The 22,943-nt window shown below is 38.0% G+C and overlaps 2 protein-coding genes and 1 pseudogene across 3 annotated transcripts; all 3 read left to right on the top strand.

Annotated features, from left to right (window-relative positions):
- Positions 1-2,768: 2,768 nt before the first annotated feature.
- On the top strand, positions 2,769-8,613 carry LOC132180393 (DEAD-box ATP-dependent RNA helicase 7). Its single transcript, XM_059593195.1, has 14 exons — positions 2,769-3,352; positions 3,960-4,094; positions 4,221-4,361; positions 4,465-4,576; positions 4,829-4,899; positions 5,062-5,216; positions 5,328-5,439; positions 5,828-5,929; positions 6,013-6,073; positions 6,159-6,327; positions 6,410-6,506; positions 6,677-6,771; positions 7,729-7,862; positions 8,045-8,613. The coding sequence occupies exons 1-14, from the start codon at positions 2,909-2,911 to the stop codon at positions 8,278-8,280; spliced, it is 2,064 nt and encodes a 687-aa protein (XP_059449178.1). The 5' UTR covers positions 2,769-2,908; the 3' UTR covers positions 8,281-8,613.
- Positions 8,614-9,109: 496 nt separating this feature from the next.
- LOC132180951 (mitochondrial metalloendopeptidase OMA1) lies at positions 9,110-14,254 on the top strand. Of its 2 annotated transcripts, XM_059593965.1 has the most exons (4): positions 9,110-10,484; positions 10,596-10,744; positions 12,459-12,727; positions 13,978-14,254. In XM_059593965.1, exons 1-3 carry the CDS (start codon positions 9,555-9,557, stop codon positions 12,706-12,708), a joined length of 1,329 nt encoding a protein of 442 aa, XP_059449948.1. In that variant the 5' UTR covers positions 9,110-9,554; the 3' UTR covers positions 12,709-12,727; positions 13,978-14,254. The 2 variants fall into 2 exon arrangements, with proteins under 2 accessions (XP_059449948.1, XP_059449947.1); XM_059593964.1 differs by lacking the exon at positions 13,978-14,254 and having other exon boundaries at positions 12,459-12,829.
- Positions 14,127-22,710, top strand: LOC132180950 (cytochrome P450 704C1-like; annotated as a pseudogene).
- Positions 22,711-22,943: the final 233 nt, after the last annotated feature.

The raw sequence follows: 22,943 nt of genomic DNA, 5'->3' as shown, positions 1-22,943 counted from the left end.
TTTATTTTTTTGAGAATTTTCTAAAGTAAAAATAGGCCGATAGGTGATTTTCTAAGTGAAAAATATTTTAAAAAACAATAAAGTTTAAATATAAATTATTTTGGTGTAATGATAACTTATTTAAATAAAAATATTTATTTTCGGATTACATTAAAAAAAATAAAAATTACTTAAGGTCAAGCCCTAAGCCTATTTTTATAGAGAAATTATTTTCAAGGGATAGAAAAGCTAATAAATGTCAAAGTTTATGACCAACTTTTAACTTGGAATAAAATATGAATTAGATTCTAGAGTTATGGCAGTAGTCTCTAAAGTTTCCCTCTTATTTTAATGACAATTACAAAACACGGAGTGCAAACTGAGAATGCGATAGCCCGGTAGCTGTCAAACCCTAAAGAGAGAACATAGCTGAGGGTGGGGGGTGGGGAGGAGGGAGTCGACCCCCTTTCCTCATTCCTCCTCCTTTTTCCACTTCCACCATAGATCGACCTGGGCGTTTGTGTCAATGGTCCTTGGGATGCGTTCTAACAACAAGTTGATAGATTGGCCGCCACCTATCTTGGATTTGGTGGATTCCTTTGAAACCGATAGCTCGACGGCAGCATGGGAGGTCTGACAATAGTGCATGAAAGAGGATTCCACCTACTGAAGCAGTGCGAGAGGGTGCGTCTATGCACGATTTTTAGGCAGGTTTTGAAGGGATTATGTAGATCCCCCTAATTCGGATTTGTTGGTCCCTTCTGGAAACAACTTATGGCGGCGGCGCGTGAGAGTATGTTGGATTTTTGTTGTTTTTCTATTGTTATTGTATTTTCGTTGTTTATAAATAAGATTGTATTATCTCTAAATATGTTTTTAGAAGCGATTTATGGGGTGAAGTTTAGTCGTTTTCTTAGTTTTGTTTTCACGAATCCTTCAGAATAACAGAATTAATTTCAAGTCGGTCTTTTGTTTTGTTATGGTTCTTTTATGGGAGCAAACCTTACACTGATGATGGATAAGTTATCAGGTATAAAGAAGAATTGTCATTATGGTAGAGACAGTGAAGGGGGTTGCGTTTGGTAAAGCACTAGTAGCGAAGATGAAAAAGTCAAGAAATCAATGACCTGGTAGCAGATAGAGACGTAATTCATCAGAATTTGTTGTAAATTTGAAATTTATTGGGACGGTGACATTTCATAGATCTTGTCTTGTAATAGCCTCGAGCTATTGTTAATACCATAGATAATGTTTAGGTTGTGAATATATCAAATTGTACCTTGGCATCGTACGAAGCATTTTGCCCCATTCGATTGTTAAAAAAAAAAACAAGAGAGATTATAGAGTTATGGCTGACGTTGTGGTTTAGGTTCTTAGAAATCATTATGTGATATAGATGTCCTAAAATGTGCTATTATGAACTATTTGAAGCAACTGTTTGAGATGTTTCTAAGATGTTTAGTTTTCATGAAACTATATTTGACTCTTAAAAGTTTGCATGAACTCATTTAGGAGCATGATTTAGATTTTCTAAACCAGTGTCATGCATGTAGACATCATAGAAATGTGTTTACTGACATTATGTTGCTATGTTTCATGCAATCTTCATTATTTGTCCAAAAATAACTATCATAAGCAAACACCTTAATTGCACTGGTTATTTTCTGAAGAGAAAAATGCCCAAGCCTTCTAGCAACATCTCTTCTTTGGACGAAATATGATTTGTGAGCTCCTATTCTATTTGGTGGGTCCACGATGTGGTGAGAAAATAAAATCTAAGTCGAGCTTTATCAATTTAAAAGGAACTTTTAGGTTAAAACTACACAATCGGCTGGAATTATGCCTAATGAAACAGAAGTTATTAGTTCAAATCTCCTTCTCCCTTTTGTGCGAACATGTTAAAAAAAAAAAAAAAAAATCGTTTGTAAAAGCAGTCTAACTAAAAATGCCATATCGAGTTGCTCAAAACTTGTATCCACTTGCGGGGTTCCTACAAGTAGGGTTTTTTTTTTTTGTTAAAAAAAATTAAATGTATAAACTGGTTAAATGGGTCATTTATGAGTTCAGCGGGATTGACATGTTTATTATACGGGGTTATGCGAGGTCAACTCGGCAATCACCTGAACCTAATTATATTAAATTATAACTTATTAATTTTATGTTGAGTTTATGTTAAAAATTGTCGTGAGACGGTTTTGATATATAGTTATAAATTTATTTTTTAAAAATTGAGTTTATTTTATTATTATTATTTTTTGACATGTCCGCACAAGAGGGGGGAGGGAGATTCGAATTAGTAACCACCGCTTCATTAGGCGTGGTTCTAGCCGATCGAACTACTTCTCGGGGACTTCTCTTATTATTTTTAGAGGGTTAAAAAAAGAAATGAAATAGAGGAGTGCTAGACTTACAAACAAATTTTACAGAAAAACTTTTACAAATTGATGTGGCACAATATGATTAAATTTTTTAAAATTTGAATTTATCTTATATCTAATCATGTTGTGCCACATCAATTTATAAAATTTTTTTCGTAAAATTTATTTGCAAGCCTAGCATTCCTTAACCAAATATTGGAATATGTTACCTAGAAAAACAAAAAAAGGGAATCTGTTGTATTGACCGCATAAAGGTTCCGCTCAAGATATTTATGACGGAAAAGCACATTCTTCATATTCACATTAAAATTCTAATCTGACGGCCACAATCCAAATTCCGTAGGGTTCTATCATCCAACGGTCGCAAATCTCTCCACCGCTAAACCATAAAGCCGCAAACCCTAATTCCCCCCTCTTTCTCTCATTCTCCTGCTACTGGAACTCACGGCCACACCTTTGTGTAGCAGGAGAAACCCCACTCTCACTCTTAAATTTTCAGTCTATATACGCATATAAACCGCTTTCTCTCTCTCCGAGCAAGCTAGAAAACCATGCCTTCGCTAGTTCTTTCTGATCCTATTCTCTCCGAAACCCCCAAGGACAAGAAGGAGAAGAAGAACAAGAAGATGAAGACCGGGGGCGAAACCCTAGCAACCGATTCTCTGGCTAGCGAGAAGAAGCTGAAGAAGGAGGGTAAGAAGCGAAAGGCGTTGGAGATTGAGGATGAGGACCAGAGGAGCGACACCAGCTCGGAGCTGGTTGAACCGATGAATTGGAAGTCCGAGGAGTCGGAGGAGAATAAGAAGAAGAAGATGAAGAAGGCGAAGGTTGATGAGGAGGAGAATCCGAATGCGGTGTCCAGGTTTCGGATTTCCGAGCAGTTGAGGGCCAGGTTAAAGGAGAAGGGCATCGAGTCGTTGTTTCCGATTCAGGCAATGACCTTCGACACCATTCTCGACGGCTCTGATTTGGTCGGTCGTGCGCGCACCGGTCAGGTATATTTTCTTGGCAAAAGTTTCCTCATATATTTTTATATTTACACGTAGACATATATGTCTGTTTGTATTCCTAATCAGTTATATTGAGGTTAAATTCAAGTTGGATTATCCATTTATTTGTTAATTTGGTTAACTGGAAAACATTTTGGGGAATCTGGGTTATTTTATTGTGAAGTTAGGAAGCTCCAATTTGTATCGGTACCTACGTGTTAATCTAACTGTTTCGAGTGCAATTGTGAACCTTGTTATGGTGAACGCGAAGTAATTCAAATCAGTTATGGAAATGCTTTGTTTAAGATATTCTTTCAAATCGTGAGTTTTTAGATAATTGTTCTTTGAAGCGGATGGAAGGGTGGCAACGATGCTAGTCGTGTTTGTCCAGTCTTCTTGTAATGCTTTTTGTTCTAAGATTTGCTAAGATTACAATGTTTACCATGCTATTGTAGTGGGATGAATCTGAGTTTTAGGTGGTAATAAATGTGCTTTGAACTAGTTAATAGTCCGTAAGCTAGCTAGGTATAGCAGAAAGAATGCTGTCTGATTGATACCATAAATTTTCTTGTTTGCGTTTTGAATATGGAGCTTGGCTTTGTTTGCAATGCAGGGTAAAACACTGGCCTTTGTGTTACCCATCTTGGAGTCAATTACAAATGGGCCTGCAAAAGCATCAAGGAAAACTGGATATGGGAGGGCACCAAGTGTTTTGGTACTTTTACCTACCAGGGAATTGGCTAATCAGGTAAGATATGAGGGATATTCAAGGTTTTTTGTTTTGTATTTTTTTTCCTGAGCAACATTCAAGGAATATCTGCTTCCTTGATGGTAACTTCTCTGTTTCTAATTCTTGTTTGGGTTAACTCCCCAGGTGCATGCTGACTTTGAAGTTTATGGTGGAGCGTTGGGGATGACATGTTGCTGTGTGTATGGCGGAGCTCCATACCATAGTCAAGAGGTTAAACTCAAGAGAGGGGTTGATATAGTTATTGGAACACCTGGTCGAATTAAGGTAACCTTTTTTTACTGTCTTCATTACATTATGATATTCAACGTGGGAATTTTGGTTTTATGTATTTATGTAGCTTATAGATTTCCATCGATCTTTGTTTTAGGATTTCATAGAGAAGGGGAGTATTGACTTTAGCTCTTTGAAGTTCCGGGTCCTTGATGAGGCTGATGAAATGCTGAGAATGGGTTTTGTTGATGATGTTGAACTAATTCTAGGTATGCAATTCATTGCAAAAAATGGTTGGTGATTTTTATTTATGATTTGCTTCTCCTTGAGTCTGTTAAAGACACTTATCAAATATTTATGCCAATGTTTACCAACTGAACTACAATATAATATTTAATCGAGTTTTTTTACAAGATAACAGCCTCTGTGACCAAAATTGTTCCAAGTGTTATTACTATATGTCCTTTGCTTATTTTCTAATAGTTGCATATATAGTTAACAGTATCCTTTCAAATTTGCAGGTAAGGTAGAGGATGCAAAAAAAGTTCAGACACTGCTTTTCAGTGCCACCATGCCTGACTGGGTTAAACGGGTTAGTGTTCTCTTTAGATTTTAAGTTATAATCTCTTCATTAATTCAGCTTTCAAATCTGTGGGGGCAACATCCTCTATGCTATATAAATGTTCTGTAAACTCGTATTTTATATTTTGTTTTTGTTATCTCATCTGACTGATCTCTTTTTTTCCATCACTAGATTGCTGCTAGATTTCTAAAAGCAAACAAGCAAACTGCTGACCTTGTTGGTAATGAGAAAATGAAGGCTAGTACCAATGTTAGGCATATTGTCCTTCCCTGTTCTAGCTCTGCAAGATCCCAGCTTATTCCAGATGTTATACGCTGTTATAGCAGGTTTGTTGTTTTCTACCGTCCAAAATCATTTTATATATGATGCAGTAATGTACTTTACTAGTTGAATAACATTCCTCATTGTTTTTCCTGGTGGGATTGTTTCTGATTTAGTGGAGGCCGGACAATTATTTTTACTGAAACAAAGGATTCTGCTTCTCAACTTGCTGGGTTGTTGCCAGGAGCACGGGCTTTGCATGGGGATATACAGCAGGCTCAACGGGAGGTAAGTTGTTGATGCACTTACCTGGTGCTCTACCTTTTCTGTTTCTTTTAGATGTTCTCAGAGGGTCTAGCTCCAAGTCAGGTGCATAAAAACCATTTTTAAGGATACATGTCTGTTCTACTGAAAACTATTATAACGAGTCTTGTGAAGAGTGTTTATGTTGTAAGTATTGAACATGAGTTAGGACTGTGTATTTGACATAAGAAGTTAGACTTTCTATTTTTGCTAAATCATTCCCCCCCTCCAAACAAAAAAAAAAGCGTGTAGGAAAGAAGGGTTTAGTTTTTTTTTTTTTTTTTAATATTTAATATATATATATTTTTTACTTCATTTGAGAATGTTATATTTCCTTTTCTCCCTTCTCTAAGTTATAAACTGGTACATTCAGGTCACCCTTGCTGGCTTCAGGTCTGGAAAATTTATGACTTTAGTGGCCACAAATGTGGCGGCACGAGGTTTGGACATCAATGATGTGCAATTAATCATCCAGGTTTGTCTCTACATGTGGCTAGGGAGCAATATTTTGTAATGCCTGTTATTTCAATTATACTGAAATTTGTGTTTGTGCCATAGTGTGAACCTCCACGTGATGTAGAAGACTATATCCATCGATCTGGACGCACAGGAAGAGCAGGTAACTATTGAAACTTGAAACGTCCTTTGGTTTGAATGAATGGAATTATAATGTACTGAGATGTCTTATTCTATAATTTTTCAAGGTAATTCTGGAGTGGCAGTAATGCTTTATGACCCAAGAAAGTCCAATATATCTAAAATTGAAAGAGAATCTGGTGTAAAGTTCGAGCACATATCTGCTCCTCAGCAAGCTGATATTGCCAAGGCTGCTGGTGCGGGAGCTGGAGAGATGATAACCCAAGTCTCTGATAGGTATTCGTACTTCTATGTAATATATGTTGGTGATTATTTTGTGTTTGTTGGCTTTAGGTGTTAACATACTTTGAAAATCCAGTGTAATTCCTGCTTTCAAGGCTGCTGCCGAGGAGTTGCTGAACACTTCTGGTCTATCAGCAGTTGAATTACTTGCAAAAGCTCTTGCCAAGGCTGCTGTGAGTCTCTCTCACTCTTGCTCTCACTTGGTCTTCCCCTCAAATTATTCATATTCAATTTTTAATTTATGTCACCCTAGCTTAATCGGCTAGGGACCCTCTGTTCATCGATCAACCTTGTTGTCTTGCTTATGGATTGTGAATAATTCAAGTTATTATATGTTGTGCAGGGTTATACTGATATAAAGAAAAGATCAATTCTCACTTCGATGGAGAATTTTGTTACTGTAATTCTTGAGGCTGGAAGTCCAATCTATACACCATCGTGAGCACATAACTCTCACTTCTCTTTTTGATTTTCAGTATCCTCCTGCACAGGGTTACATCTTGGAGCCTTAAGGTTTGTAGCAATTTGTGTCCTTTGTGGGAAAGTAAAACGGGTAAATGTGAAGGATGTTGACATGCACGTCAGAAGCTCAATTGTCCTATAGAAAAACAATCTGTAGGATAGGGTTTGATGCCTAAAATATTTTGGACATGCTCGCATTGATTTTTCCCTTTGGTGGCCTCTTTGGTGTACACTTTTGAGTGTACTTGTTCGGGAAGAGAAGTTTAGGATATGAAGTTTTGAAACCTCACGATCAGTTTCTTGATGTGGCATTTTATTTGATTTTAGAGCTGGGTGTATAATTTGATGAACGAAAACAATGGTTCTAAACCCTCCCTCCTCTCCTCCCCCCTTCTTCCAAAAGGGTTCCCTTCTGCTTTATTTGGATGGGGGAGAAACTTATTATAAAACGGTTGAAGTGCTGAAGTTGACGTTCCAAATCACCAGTATTAATTATTTGTGGTCATGGTAGTTTTATCAGTTTTATCTATCTAGTGTTTCCATTACATAGAAGGTGCATGTTAACTCTTGCTAAGGTTTGAGACTCGGAAGAAAGTTGTTTTTGTTATCATTATTTTTTTTTTTTGACAGAAACAAGTTGTTTGTATTCTAAAGATTTTTACTCCACCCATCTAGGTGATTGTATCTTCAACTGTAAAATATTAACATGGACTTTAGCCCCAAGTATGAAAGAGTTGCTGCTTCTCTGGAATTTAGTTAGTATAAGTTGGTTTTTGTTGTGGTTATTACTATATTATTGTTGGTGTCAATGAACATATTGTAGGGAAATGATGGATGATCTAGATTTTGATACAAAGTATTAACTGCTAGGGGTCTATTGGTCTTTGATACATTGACATCAGTCTGACTTCAAGTTTCTATGAATTGTGTCAGTTTTGCTTTTAATGTGCTGAGGAGATTCTTGCCCGAGGAGAAGGTTGATGCGGTGAAGGGTCTTGCTCTCACAGCTGACGGAAAGGGTGCTGTCTTTGACGTTCCTGCTCAAGACCTGGATACATTTCTTGCTGGTAAGTTGAACTTCGTAGTTTATTAGCTTGTAAACAACATTAGTGTCTGTGCACTAGGTTCATTTCAATTACATCGCCAACCTGGTTATCACTCGCAGTGAGTTCTGGTCTTTGATCATATAATTTATCGAACCTTTTGGTTTTTATTATAATTTAATATAATTATTATTTCTGGCTTGCAGGTCAGGAAAATGCAGCTAATGTGAGCTTAGAGGTGTTGACAACATTGCCGGCCTTGCAGGAAAGAGAGCAGTCAAGAGGGGGAAGATTTGGCGGCGGTGGTCGGGGTGGCTTTGGTGATAGAAGTGGGGGTAGGTTTTCCGGTGGAAGAGGTGGTAGGGGTGGTGCTTTTTCTGGCAGAAGAAATGACAGGTTTGGCTCTAGCGGTGGGGGGAGGGGTCGCGGCAAAAAATGGTGAAGGGCTTCTAAGCTGTTAATCAAAGTATGCAAGGGGCCCAGGGGTGTGCATTGGTTTGCGGAAGAGGCGGAGTTATGATAATGAAGAAAATATTCGATAACGGGCCATCTCTGAGGGACTTTGAAATCTAGATTGGCTCGGTATAGAAAGTTTTCTATTTTGTTGTATTTCACCCTTTATATTTTATTAGGTTTTGGGGATTTTTCCTTTGTCTCCCCATTTGTTTTTCATTTTTGTTGCAATTGTAAGATGACGCTCGAATTTCTATTGTGAGTGATCCACAATAAACGAAAAATAGAGGATCTATATATTATTAATATATTCTTTCGTCTATTTGGCCAAGCCTTTTTTTTTTTAATTTTTTTTTTAATTTTTTAATTTTTTTATTCAAAGGGGGGAAAAGGGGTTACCAAGGGGGGGATTGTGCACTATATACTCAGCAGAGAGTTCTGGCCTTTCGCTGCTTATTATTTGTACGGAAATGTGCTTGTCCTTTGATTGGCTAGGCTTCCGACTTAGTTTGTAAAGAATAGTAGTTCAGTTTATCCAATTCAATTTCTAAATAACGATATGTAGTACGCCAGTTTCAGAATTGTTACTGGAATATATTGTTGTATAGTTTTCTTTTGTTCCACGTTTGCGTTATGGAAAATTGCTCTAATTACTAATGAGCCAGTGAAAGTGAAGACTGAAGAGTGCTTCCCAGTCCCAGCCCACCCTGTTTTTCACTCTTACGTTATTGTCTAGTCCTCTAAATAGACCCAATGCAATACAATACCCCACACTATTAAGGACAATCCTTTCTCAAAAAAGAAAAAAGAAAAAAGGATCCATTTGTAAGCAATAAACGTGGCCGTATGGCCGTAGGGCCAAGCTCCACCCCTGAAGGCAGAAACCGAGCCGCTCAAATAAAAAAAACAAAAAAAATTCCACCGCCTCCACCCCTTCACATGGGGTTGCACAACTTCCAGACACGTCTACTGTCTACATCCTCCAACAACATGGGGCACCGTGCACCCTAGCTTCTGCCAAATCGTTGCCTCTTTTAACTTCAGCAGTCGTCTCATCTGTTTAAGCTCAAAATCCTTTCCGATTCTCCTAGCTCTCTCTCTCTCTCTCTCTCTCTCTCTCTCCGGTTATATCTGAAAGTACATGCCAAGAACAGACTTCTTTCTTTCTCTTTTTTGTTTTCTTTTAATCCAAAAGAAGCTCAGTTCCTGAATGGGTCTGACCTGTATTTTTCAAAGTTTCTAGTATAGTTCTTTGTCATCATCATGGGATGCTATAGGAGAACAAAATTCGCACTCGATGGCTTTCGGAATTTCGCTTCCAGGATTATTCCCAAAGATCCAATTCAAGAACCCAGGTCCAGAATTTCCCATACTGGACTGAATTCGATTTTTGCTTCCAATAAGTCTAAGTCTTCCGGGTTTCCTCCCTACTTTCCGATTTCTCAACCAAGCAGAATTCAATTCAACAAGTTCAATGAGTCCAATCCCTTTGTTGGTGGTGCCAAGAGACATTACTATGTCGATCGGAACAAGGTTCAGCATTTCAAGCCGCGGGGGCCTCGGCGGTGGTTTCAGAACCCGAGAAACGTGCTGGTTGTGGTTCTGGTGGGTTCTGGGGTTTTGATCACTGTGTATTACGGGAATTTAGAGACTGTCCCATATACCAAGCGAACTCATTTCGTGCTTTTGTCGAAAAGCATGGAGAGGAGGCTCGGAGAGACGCAATTCGAGCAGATGAAAGCGGCTTTTAAGGGCAAAATATTGCCGGCGATACACCCGGAAAGTGTGAGGGTGAGACTGATTGCCAAGGACATCATTGAGGCGTTGCAGAGAGGGTTGAGGAATGAGCAGGTGTGGAGTGATCTAGGGTATGCGTTGGAGAGCGTAGGCGGCGTGCATGAAGCAAAGACCCACGAGACCTTGATGGCATTGAAAGAGAGGGAGGAAGGGAAGTGGTTTAAGGAGGATGAAATCCTTGATGATAAGTGGGTTCAGCAGAGTAGAAAGAAGGGTCAGGAGAGAGGGTCTCAACCAGAAACATCGCATTTGGACGGATTGAATTGGGAGGTTTTGGTGGTTAATGAGCCTGCTGTTAATGCTTTCTGCTTGCCGGGTGGGAAAATTGTCGTCTTTACGGGTTTGCTTGAGCATTTTAGAACGGATTCTGAGATAGCAACTATAATTGGGCATGAGGTAGAGAAATATATTGTTTAGCTCTTTAATCTGTCATCGTAATATGTGGGAGTTAAAGATTCTTGTGTCTTTTTACTGAATTGTGTGAGCAAGATTGTTTTGATTGATTAGGTTGGGCATGCTGTGGCTCGACATGCGGCTGAGGGGATTACGAAGAACCTGTGGTTTGCAATTCTACAGCTGATACTTTATCAGTTTATAATGCCTGACATTGTCAACACTATGTCTGTTCTGTTCCTGAGGCTTCCTTTCTCTCGGCGGTACGCCATATTGCTTGATTCTTTTTCAAATCACATCTTGCATTCCATTTACGGTTCTTGCTTATTTGTTGTTTTCATCTTCGGAGATGCATATATGTGAAAGGTGAGAATTCTTTTGCTTGATGCTACCCTGCTCTTGAATTCATCCTGTAAATATTTGGTTTTAGCTTGACTAGGACTTTATGATGATTAAAAATGAAAATTTTGAATAATTTATGGTCATGTTCCATGTACGATTGAATCTCTCTCCGAGGATTTAAGAGCTTTGGGAGATCTTTTGGTGCTTGATTAACGAGAACGGTAGTCTTGGCTATAACCGAATTGTCAGTATTGTTTAAGTGTACAAGGTTTCGGGGCATTTGAAATCAACAGGAAGTGCACTGTGGGGCTAGTGCCAGTTCTGAGGCGGGGCTGCTGCCTATATAGGAGCCTTAGTGGTGCATCCTGTTAATTTCAATATTTCTTGTTACACCGTAACGTTTCCGGTCAGAATCCATTTTGTTGCTTGTTTCACATTTTTGAATTGGCTTAATATTTTGCTCCTCCAGTCATCTTAATAAGGTTTGGTGTTCGCTAATGCTGTTGGTATCATTAGTTTGCACACTCTATCTGTAATTGCAGATTATTGAAAAACTATGATGGATGGGTTGAGAGCAGAGACATTTCATAGGTTTAGGACAAATGTCTAATTGACACAAAAGCCATTACATTTATTAGTTATTAGCAAGCAATACCTACAGATGTTATTAGTAATGTACCTGGATTTCAAATCTTGAGCAAGGAAAACTATTACTTCTTTGCAGATGTTCTTAAAATTTCTTGGTTAGAATCAATTAGTACCCTTCCCTCTTTTTCCTATGGACAGCAGCAGTCTTCTATTGATGAAAAGTGTACTTAGTTCATAAAGATATCAATTGCATTTTAAAAGCTAGCCATTGTCTTGTTTTAAGTTATAATAGAGGTGCAGTATTGCAGCTTTGCTTTTGAGATTGTGATTTTAGAGTGGGATGAATCTTTTTTTTTTTTGTCAGAGATTCCTTCTACTTGATGTATTTAACAACTCAGAATATCTTAACTTGTTAATATCTGAAGCTTGTTAATTAAATCATAAATGTTTGGCCAATTATAATGGGTGAATAGTTCAAATTTTATATCTTCTTCATGAAAAGTGCATAATGCAGCTGACTCTTGCAAACCCTAGGTTGTAATGTTGCTTTGTTGTTCCAAGAGTTCAGCTTCTCCCATAAATTTTCAATTTCTTATGATGTTGGATTCATTGGTTCTCAGAGATCTCATCTTTAAACTTGCATTATTCAGTTAGAGCCCGTGTATTATGCAATTACCTTCAAATATGTACACTGAAAAATAATGCCAATTCGAACAAAATTCATTGGATTAATGCTGTAGGCGACCTCTGTCTGTTGCTCTGGTGAAGATACTGTCAAAATGGTTATCTCTGAGCCTATCATGACAATATTTCTACGTTTTATCTTCCTTGAGTTTGTGTGTCCGACCATCTGTTTGATAAAATAAACACCAATCTTTGCTGAGGCTCCAATACTTTTATTTGAACTTGACAATTGATAACTTTTTTTTTTTGGGGTTCTAAATGTCCATGCTATAGTTTTATTAACCCTTATTCTGAAACCTTGTTGCTTGCAACTTGCAAGCCATGTAGTTGCTCACCCTTTTGTATAAATTGTCTGCTGTGCAGGATGGAAATGGAAGCAGATTACATAGGCCTGCTGTTGATGGCTTCTGCTGGATACGATCCTCGTGTGGCCCCCAAAGTGTATGAAAAGTTGGGAAAATTGACAGGCGAGTCGGCGCTGAGGGATTATCTTTCCACTCATCCATCTGGAAAAAAGAGAGCTCAGTTGCTGTCTCAAGCTCAGGTCATGGAAGAAGCTCTTACTATATATAGGGAAGTAAGATCGGGTCGTGGGATTGAAGGTTTTCTGTAGGACAACAACAACAAAAAATGTATGACTTTCTTTCCAATTGAGTCTTTCTTTTTATTCTCAACTGTAATCACCATTTCCGGCTTTTAAGGGAATTCATTGTTGTTGAGTTACTTTCATACGAAACAGGACTTTGGTGTTTTTCCTTTTTAATTTTTTAATTTTTTAATTTTTTTAAGAAACAACAAATTACAAAACTAAGGACCGGACAACCCAAACAAATTAAGTAATGTATCAAATGAATGATGCGGGCCTGGGCCTATACTTTCTTGGTACGAATATCAAGAAAATTGGCCGCCAGTTAAGGCGGTAAGACTTGGTGTGTTAGAGATGGCACAACCAAATGATCTAAGGAGGAGTACAGAATTGAAAAAGTTTCACAATTCTTCCCAAACCACAAAGATCAAATAATTACAAACGGCAGCAGGAACTGTATTTGAGCTCTAAAAAACACAAAAAATAACAAAAGATAAAAAGAATACAAAACTCAAAACAAACTAAATAGTAAAATAGTAAAAAATAACAAAAGATAAAAAGAATACAAAACTCAAAACAAACTAGTTAGTAGCATCGGTGGATGATAGGACACGGCGCGTGAAGACCATGCGCCGGTGGTGGCCGTTAGGACACACCATCTGGAACCTGAAAATTGACAACGGTGGTTGGAGGTGGCGGAGTTGTGGAGATCAGTCGTCAGACCATGTCACATGGAGGACATGTGCCCACAAGTAAGATCTACTCGCAGGTGAGTGTTGGTTAGATGGGGACGGGCTTGGCGGCAGACGATAGCAGAGACACCCACAAACAAGGTGGAGTGGCGTGTGTGCACCCTATCCTTCTTGAAATTGATAGATCTGATTTGAAAAAATCAAATCTAAGGATTTCAAGATGGATGAAGATCCAATGTTGTGTGCGGCTGATAAAGGTATAGATCAGACGATTTATTGAATGCAGATAAAACGCCAAAAGTTGGATAGGGCCTCCGAAGAGGCTGATAGGGCTTTCAAAAAGGCATGTAGTGCTTTTGAAGAGGTAAGAAGGGCATGGGGAAGGAAGAAAAGGGAATCAAAGGGAGAAGGGGAGGAGAAGGGAGCCAAAAGCTCCCTCCTCCAAGGCTGTCGGTGGGGCTGTCGGTGGGGTTGGGTTTTCTTCGGAGAGAGTTTCTGGGGAAGACGGGTTCAAGAATGGACGACTTCCTTAGCATTTTTCCTGTTCTTAGTTTAATTGTTTCCATGCTTATGCCTTCCTCAATGCTTGTTGTTTTAACTGCAGGTGAGAGTTTTTGGATGGATAAGAATTCATCACAAACCAAATAAAAGAATAGAAGGAGAGGAGACAACCACCGAGTCCCAACTATGGCAAACAAACAACAAGAGTTCAAGAGCACATCCGAACCTAAATAGAATGGCCAACACCTAAGACAGCTAAAGCAACAAGGATTTCATTACTACAGAGGATATCCAATGTGGAGGTCTGGATTTTACAACTACGTTATACATCATTCTCTTAACCATCTCTTTTTGCAAATCTAATGGATTTACTATTAAATTTATAAATTCATGTGGCTCTCACAAAAATTCAATGGCAGATTCACTCATTCACTATACAAAAATTGTTAAAAAATGGTTGAGAAAATAATTTTTATCATTTCTCGAATTTAAATCAAACTAACCTGGGCTATGGATAGGGAAGGAATGGTGTCCATATTTCATATTTTGCATGATATGGTCGATTACTTTGTCCAATAAACTTACAAGCTTCTTATCCTCGCATTACGTGGTGCCTTTGTAAGACACTGATAATTGGGCATTTTTTTACTCTAGATTTACTGGTGCAAAGGTTTATGCGTTCGGAAATTAATGGAAAAAATGTTTGAAGGTGCATTAAATGTGAGTGATGATGGCTCGGTTGATCAACCGAGAGTTAGGCTGGATCGACTTAGCACTATAGCTAGCCACCAACTTAAAACTCTTAGAACTTTATAAATAGTGCTAAAATTGTATGAAAATATTGCCAAATATTCAGTTTCTCTTTGTGAAACACAAGAACGTGAAGGAGATTAGAGGAGGCTATTAAGTGGTGAAGCCCTAAGAAAGTGAAAATCTTACATATGGTGTAAGAAGGTCCTGTTATATATACTAACAATATTTGGATACTACATGAGTGGTTATGCCGTTGAGAATAATTTTTATAAGATCCTAGCATAAGCCAAATCTTTTGTTTCCTCGAATAAAGAGGGGACACATCAGCCTATCACACCAAATGACCATAACAAAAAAACACAAGATTATAAACCCTTTTTCTCTTTTCAATCAGCAAGAACCCCGACACTATCCAGCCCACTGAGCCACTACCCAACTATTAAACACCGCCTAACACAGACTATTCCTCTGATACTGCTCCACCAACATTAATTTCATAAATTTTTGTCTTTCTCCATCTTCCGTGACCTGGTTTGTGAGAGGTCCTTGTAAAAGTTATTCACTATGCCCTTATATGGATAAACTAGGTTTTTTAGTTGAGCATAACTTCTATGCAGATGTTGCATAAACAAGGGACTTTGTGCCCTCCATTGGCTTGCAACAAATGCTAGATTTTTTTTTGGGTAACTTCACTTATCCCCTTAAAATTACACGCTATTTGCAAACACATCTCCAAAGTTTAAAATCTCACACTTTGGTGTATCTAACTTTCATTGTTTCATTTAGCCCTCTTCCGTTAGATATTGTGATTAAATCAGACGGTAGAAAGGATAAAAAGACATTTATACTCCTGAAATTTTTTTAAATTCTAAATTTACCTTTATTTACAAATAAAAAATTATTATTATTATTAATTTATTATATTAAAAAAATTGACCAAACAAAAGATATGTAACCCACAATGAGTCATAAGTGACCCTCCGGTGGGTCATTTGTGAGTCTGACCCACTTTGGGTAATAAGGTGACCGTCCACCTTGTTACCCAAAGTGGGTCACAAAGTGACCCTCAAAGTGGTATACAAAGTGACCCACCGGAGGTCACTTGTGACCCGCTGGTGGGTCATTTGTGAGTCTGACCCACTTTGGGTAATAAGGTGACCGTCCACCTTGTTACCCAAAGTGGGTCACAAAGTGACCCTCAAAGTGGTATACAAAGTGACCCACGCCGCTGTGGGGCACGAAGACCCATGGTGGGTCAGCAAGGTGACTTGCTGGTGGGTAAAAAAAAAACCTAATAAAAAATGGGAGTATTTTAAAATTTTCACACCCTTTCTTTAAGGTTTTACGGAAAATCTTAATGGAAGGAGATAAATGAAACGAAATGAAAGTTAAATATTCAAAATAAAAGATTTAAAACTTTGGAGAGGTGTTTGTAATACCACTGAAGATGCAACGTTGTGTTATTCAAGATCTGGTTGACTTCATAAGTTACTGAAATATGAATCAGCCATAACCTGGGAATATGAAAGAAACCCAACGGCTTACTCTCAGGAACACAATATCACGCTTCATCAAAGAACACAAGAGCATGGGAGAGCTTAAACAAATCCATACCCATATCCTCAAATCTCCATATCTATCCAAGAATGACCAATACTTTCTCCTGACTCGTCTCCTTTTCTTTTGCGCCATTTCGGACTCTGGGTCGCTCAGCTATGCCGCCGCTGTTTTTCGACTCATGAAGAACCCTAATACCTCTGCCTATAACATTATGATCAGAGCTTATGCTAGTAAAACCAGTGGTGGTGATAATACAAGCTCCAGCCAGTCTTTGCTTCTATATAAGCAAATGCTTTATGATGGCAATGCTCCAGATTGCCTCACTTTTCCTTTCCTCGTAAAGGAATGCAGAAGGAGGCTAGATGCTGTCACGGGCCGGAGCATTTATGCCCATGCCATCAAGTTTGGATTCCATGATGATGCTTTTGCTCAGAATTCTCTGATAAGCTTGTATATGGCATGTGGGTATTTGAGCTGTGCCCGGAAGCTGTTTGAAGATATGTTAAATAAGGATGTTGTTTCTTGGAACTCAATGATTATTGGGTATTTGAGGGGTGGGGAACTTGATAAGGCATTCGATTTGTTCAGCAGGATGGAGAAGAGGGATATTATAACTTGGAATTCGATCATAACGGGTTTTGTTCAAGGTGGCCGCCCAAAGGAGGCCTTGGAATTTTTCCACGAAATGCAGATTGCAAGTGATGATATGGTTCGACCCGATAAGATTACAATTGCTACTGTTCTTTCAGCTTGTGCGTGTCTTGGTGCAATTGATCACGGGAAATGGGTGCATAGTTACTTAAGGAGAAGTAGACTAGAGTGTGATGTGGTAATTGGTACAGCATTGGTTGACATGTATGGAAAATGCGGGTGCGTAGAAAAAGCATATGAGGTCTTCAAGGATATGCCTGAAAAGGATACCTTGGCATGGACAGCGATGATATCAGTCTTTGCTCTTCATGGGTTTGGTAAGGAGGCTTTTGATCTTTTTGAGGAGATGGAAACACTTGGGGTCAAGCCCAACCATGTGACATTTGTTGGGCTACTGTCGGCTTGTGCTCACTCTGGTCTAGTAGAGAAAGGTCGCTGGTGTTTTGACATGATGAGACGTGTTTATTCAATTGAACCACAGGTTTATCATTACGCTTCAATGGTTGATATACTTGGCCGTGCGGGGCACTTTGAAGAGGCAGAAGGGCTTATTAGAAGCATGCGAATGGAGCCAGATGTGTTTGTTTGGGGTGCATTACTTGGAGGCTGTCAAATGCATGGGAATATGGAATTAGGAGAAAAGGTGGCACAGCATTTAATTGATCTGGAACCCCTGAACTATTCTTTTTATGTGAACTTGTGTGATGTATATGCTAAAGCTAATAGATTTGATAAGGTAAAGAGAATTAGAGCCCTAATGAAAGAAAAAGGGATAAAAAAGGAAGTCCCGGGCTGCAGCATGATTGAAGTTGAAGGGGTTGTTTATGAATTTTCAGTGCGAGGATCACCTGAAGTTGTAATGGAGGAAATAGTCTGGACCTTGGTTGGGTTTAGTAACTTGATGAAGATAGAAGGATATATGCTTGATCATGATGAGATATCATTGAAGGCAAAGATACTGTGACTACATGAAAATTATTTTAATTCTAAGTGCAAATTGGTTCTATATTCACACACGGGAAGCTGAGATTATGCTATTTGAGGAGAATTTGAAAGTTGTTCAGGAACCTTCAAGTCACGGACAGAAATTTCTTGTTTGAGGGAAAGTTATTGAGGTAGACTAACTTTATACAAGCCCTTGACTCCCTTCAAGGGTGTGACATGCATGTAAACAAATTGTCCAAGGTATACATTCCCTGGAGTTAATAAGGTCACTCTTGATTGAACGTTATTTATGGGCAACCAGTGTGTCTACTGCCAAAATTTACAGGTGCTCTCCCCTGCTAGCTTATATTGTTAATTTTCTGCATGCAGAATAAAATTCTTGTTGATCCAACTTTTCTGACTCTAATTTACAGTGCAAGCATGTAGAAGCTATCCTAGTTATAAACATCCAGGGTTTATCTCTATGTCCTGTAGAAGTTAAATCATTTCACTTTGTTCATAGCATTGAATATGAACTCATGCTGTCTGCTTAATAAGTGGACTGTGATTCTTTTCATAGTACGTAATGAAATAGTTTTGAATTGAAGTAGGAGAAATAATGAAAATGATTGCTTTTATATTGATCTTGGTTTCATTGTAGCTGATCTCCAGGTACCAATATTTTCATAGAATATATGATCTCAAATCTTCCTGTTTATATCCATTTAGTCTCTCATGCCAAACTCTTTGCATTTACCATGGTAGAATCTTGAGAAGCCTGAGATCTGAAGAAAGCCTGATCCTTTAAATTTTGATTAATTAGTTGGTGAAAACACGTAGCTTTGTTACTCGTGACTAGTAGCCCCAAACTTAATTGTAGTCATATTATGGAACTTTCTTTAAGTCGTACTTTCAGAATATTGGTTATCAAAATAATTTCTAAGTAACTTTCTTTGTGTTGTCTTGATTTTCAGGTTTCCAGCTTTTCTCTACAACATTTATCTTGACTTGACTTCATCTGATGGAGAAAACAAGGCTTTCCATCCTTTGACATGGGTGCATCACGTATTTTGTTATGTATGTGGGCATCCTTCTCTGTGATATATAGCCATGTCCATATAAAAAAGGGTACTCTTTCAGACCTTAGAACTGTGGAAGTGCATGAAGAAACTCAAACCATCGTTACAGTAAAATTTAAGCCATATTTTGTCTTTTCCCATCCATACACACTCGAGCAGGTCAGTGTATTCCTGGTTGGAGACTTCCTCCGAATACATCCACTTGACTAATGATAGGATGGACATTGCTTATTCCCTTGAATGGTCCATATAAACAAGACAGAGGAGCCATCAAATGTCATATCATTGATGCATATGGATTATCATTAATCTAATCATGATGCTTTCAAGATGCAAGATCTTAAGATAAGATCCATCTGGGGGTCCACGTCTACAAATAATGTTAAAACACTTCCTTTCTCTGTAACATTTTATTTTTCGTAAAACTTTCAAGTAAGACATATTAAACGGCTCCAAATATTAGTAACTAAACAAAAGGTTTCCAATTATTAGTTGACTTTTTAGGTTATCACCGGGCTGAAAGCAAACTAAGGCTTCATTATAGATAATCTTCAACGAATGATACTTTCCTTTTCTCCATAATCAGATATTTATGACACCTATATAATTTTTAATCATCAAGAAGCATATTACTCATAGTGTGAATCATATTTCTAGTCGCCAAGTAGTTCTTAAATTGTGTCGTCAGATTCTCCTTTCATGCACTGTCCACAACGGGTGCAATTAATTGTATTCACCTCTGCCATGATGTTCCTTCTTTCTGGGATCTTCGTTGCAACCTATTTTGTTCTAGCCCTTTTGGGAGTATCAATCTTGCTTATGATAGTAGTTATAGCTAAATCTTTATGGTTTTACGTGCAAGAATCAATGTCAAAGGACCAACGGCCTCCAGTTGCGGGTCCAATGTTAAATCTACTCGTAAACTTCAATAGACTCTTTGATTACCAAACATCTCTTGCTCGGAAGTACAGCACCTATCGGTTGATTGCCCCGTCACATAACGAAATTTACACTGCTGATCCCTCTAATGTTGAATATATACTGAAAACCAATTTTGCCAACTATGGCAGGGTAATAAATGTCGAGAGCCTGTTAGCTTTAAGCTTTTTACTTTGTCTTATTCAAAAGTTTCTGATGGTGCAATGTTGTGCAGGGGGAGGATCATTATGAAATAATGAGAGAGCTGTTTGGTGATGGAATTTTTGCAGTGGATGGAGACAAATGGCGCCACCAACGCAAGCTAGCGAGCTATGAATTTTCAACTAAAGTTTTAAGGGTTTTCAGTACTGCTATTTTTCAAGCAAATGCTGCTAAATTAGTTTCAAAGATTTCCACAGAGACGGCTACTAAGCGAATGATAAATTTGCAGGTTTGGTGATAGTCTTGAAAGTGAAGAATTTATGTGATTTGATTTGAAGTAATTCCTCAGAGAGTGAATTCCTGAATAGTAAATTAAAGACTTCCTGAACACTGAATTCAACTATGCATACATGTGTATGCATGTTTTTTCAATGTCAATTCCAAGCATATCTTTAGCACTATGTTTTCGATTTAGAAGCCTCCTTCTCAGTTTCCTTTTTGGGCAGGATATCTTGATGAAATCAACTTTAGACTCAATCTTTAAGGTCAGTTTTGGGGTCGATCTAAATTCCCTGTCTGACTCAGATGAGTTTGGAAATCGTTTCAGCAAAGCCTTTGATGACTTCAATTTCATTGTGTACTGGCGATATGTTGATGTATTGTCGAGAATAAAGCATTTTCTTAATATTGGTCTGGAAGCCTCTCTTAAGGAAAACCTCAAAGTAATAAATGATTTCATTTTTGAATTGATTCGATGCAAAAGGGAGCAGATGAAAGATGAAAAGCTTGAGGTGAGTAAAAGTTTCTGTAACTGGAAGAAACTTTCTTTTGTGCTTGATTAATTTATTTAATTTCTTGAACAGAGAGGCAAAGAAGATATATTGGCAAGATTTTTGCTGGAGAGTGAGAAGGATCCAGAGAATATGACTGATCAATATCTGAGAGATATTACTCTCAATTTTATCATTGCGGGGAAGGACACATCTGCAAACACACTGACTTGGTTCTTTTACATGCTCTGTAAACATCCTTTGGTTCAAGAAAAGGTTGCAAGGGAAGTGAGAGAAGCAACTGAAGCTGACAGTAACCTATCTGCTGATGATTTTGCACAGTCGATCACTGAAGCAGCCATGGAGAAGATGCAGTATCTTCATGCAGCTCTAACTGAGACTCTCAGACTCTATCCAGCAGTTCCTGTGGTAACATCACATTGATTACACCATTTTTCGTTTTACTCTGCTATGCACAATATTAAGGTTAAATTACTTCAAATGATCTTGGCAGTGCTGTACAAGAATCAGTTAGTTTCATATCTTAAGTGAATGTTGTGCATCAGAAATCTTTTCTTCACCCTCTCACTTCTTGTTTCTTTCAAGAATTGCATCAGAACACAGGTATCCTTCTTGTTTTTCTAGCCATATCCTGGTAGCACGCTCATTGTTCAACTAAGAAACATTAATATAATAGCAAAAGATTGCCCTGTATTTAAGCACAATCTTCACAGCAAAAGTCCTCCATTGTGTTATTATTGTGTAGTCAACAAATTGATGAACTGTATTAATTGTTATCTTTCCTTTGCAAAAAGTTCATTGATTATTTTGCTTGCTTTCATTGTGCTATCACCACAAACATGTGCTTCCAAACAAGGGAGAACCTTAATTTATCCACAAAAAAGAAAGAAGTGAAAAAAAAAAAAAAATAGGGTTTCCTAGCAGGAGTCTCATTGTTCATGGACTTCATGCTAACTAGATATCCTTCTGCACTTCCATATCTACCCAAAGTAAGGAACTTTGACTCTCTATGTTCATGGAAGGCTGCGCATAGTAAATAAACAACATAATCCAATAATATTTCTTATTGACTCTCTTCTTAAATACACAATAGCCATTAATATACTTCTTTTACACCTTCCAATTAAAAAGTTTTGTAATTTTACATGGGGAAGGAAGTGTATTCCAGACATGAATTTAATAGAAATTGCTTATCAATTTAATTTGTATGCAGGATGGGAAGTGTTCTGCAGCAGACGATATTCTTCCTGATGGCTTTAAAGTAAAGAAAGGAGACGGCGTGAGCTATATGGCTTATGCTATGGGAAGGATGACACATTTGGGGGGAAGATGCAGAGGAATTCCGACCTGAAAGATGGCTTCAACATGAGGTTTTCAGAGCAGAAAGTCCTTTTAAATTCACTGCATTTCAGGTCAGTGACATATATACTGACGTGTTGCTTCTGATTTTTTTTTATGCTGGTTTAAATTCACTGCATTCTAACATGCTTTATATCTTTTTCCCATTTTATTCAATGGTCAGGCTGGGCCTCGGATTTGCTTAGGGAAGGAATTTGCTTATAGGCAAATGAAGATATTGTCTGCTGTGCTACTCAACTTCTTCAGATTCAAACTGGTGGACGAGAGGAAAGAAGCTACATATCGAACCATGTTCACCCTTCACATGGATCAAGGGCTCCATTTATATGCATTCCCTAGGCTAGCTACTTTAAACTGAAAAGAGTTCATAGTGATTGGTGGAGGTCCTCCAATATATAGCAGCTTCTCAGTGCATGAATAAACTTTTAGCAGAAATCATGCGAGTCCAAATTTGGTAATAGATCACTGGAGATCATAAATTTGGTAATTGAATCCAGGCCAACCAAAGCAGAGCTTCACATATCGTACCGCGCGTCTTAAGTCTGTAGTATACCGTTTGATACTTTTTAGAGTTGTTAAATCTTGGATTTATTAGAGTATTTTCAGCAATGATATGTAAAATAATTAATGAATAAGTTCTATTCTCTACTTTGGTTACTTCTTTTTCTGTATACACTCCATAAGCATGTTCATTCTCTTCTTCTTTTTTTTTTTTTTTTTATTATTATATTTTTGCCAACACTTTTATCAAACACCATTATTAGATTATCTACTCAAGGACTGAGAGAGTGCCGTCTCGGCCGGTTTGCGAAGCCGCTCATTGAAATGGTGAGCGATGAGTACATTGCTAGTAGGTTAGAAGCTAAGGGCGT

This window comes from Corylus avellana, chromosome ca5, assembly GCF_901000735.1.
Source record: "Corylus avellana chromosome ca5, CavTom2PMs-1.0".
Classification (NCBI taxonomy): domain Eukaryota; kingdom Viridiplantae; phylum Streptophyta; class Magnoliopsida; order Fagales; family Betulaceae; genus Corylus; species Corylus avellana.
Note: the sequence above shows the minus strand (reverse complement) of the source record. Positions and strands in the feature narration are given on the sequence as shown.

What these genes read in the sequence shown, in the direction of transcription:
- LOC132180393 (XM_059593195.1), top strand. Translation starts at nt 2,909, where the DNA reads ATGCCTTCGCTAGTTCTTTCTGATCCTATTCTCTCCGAAACCCCCAAG. An exon ending in TGGACGCACAGGAAGAGCAG is followed by an intron (nt 6,074 to 6,158) that starts GTAACTATTGAA and finishes TAATTTTTCAAG; the next exon opens with GTAATTCTGGAGTGGCAGTA. An exon ending in AGTCCAATCTATACACCATC is followed by an intron (nt 6,772 to 7,728) that starts GTGAGCACATAA and finishes GAATTGTGTCAG; the next exon opens with TTTTGCTTTTAATGTGCTGA.
- LOC132180951 (XM_059593965.1), top strand. Translation starts at nt 9,555, where the DNA reads ATGGGATGCTATAGGAGAACAAAATTCGCACTCGATGGCTTTCGGAAT. An exon ending in CAACTATAATTGGGCATGAG is followed by an intron (nt 10,485 to 10,595) that starts GTAGAGAAATAT and finishes TTGATTGATTAG; the next exon opens with GTTGGGCATGCTGTGGCTCG. An exon ending in AGGCTTCCTTTCTCTCGGCG is followed by an intron (nt 10,745 to 12,458) that starts GTACGCCATATT and finishes TCTGCTGTGCAG; the next exon opens with GATGGAAATGGAAGCAGATT.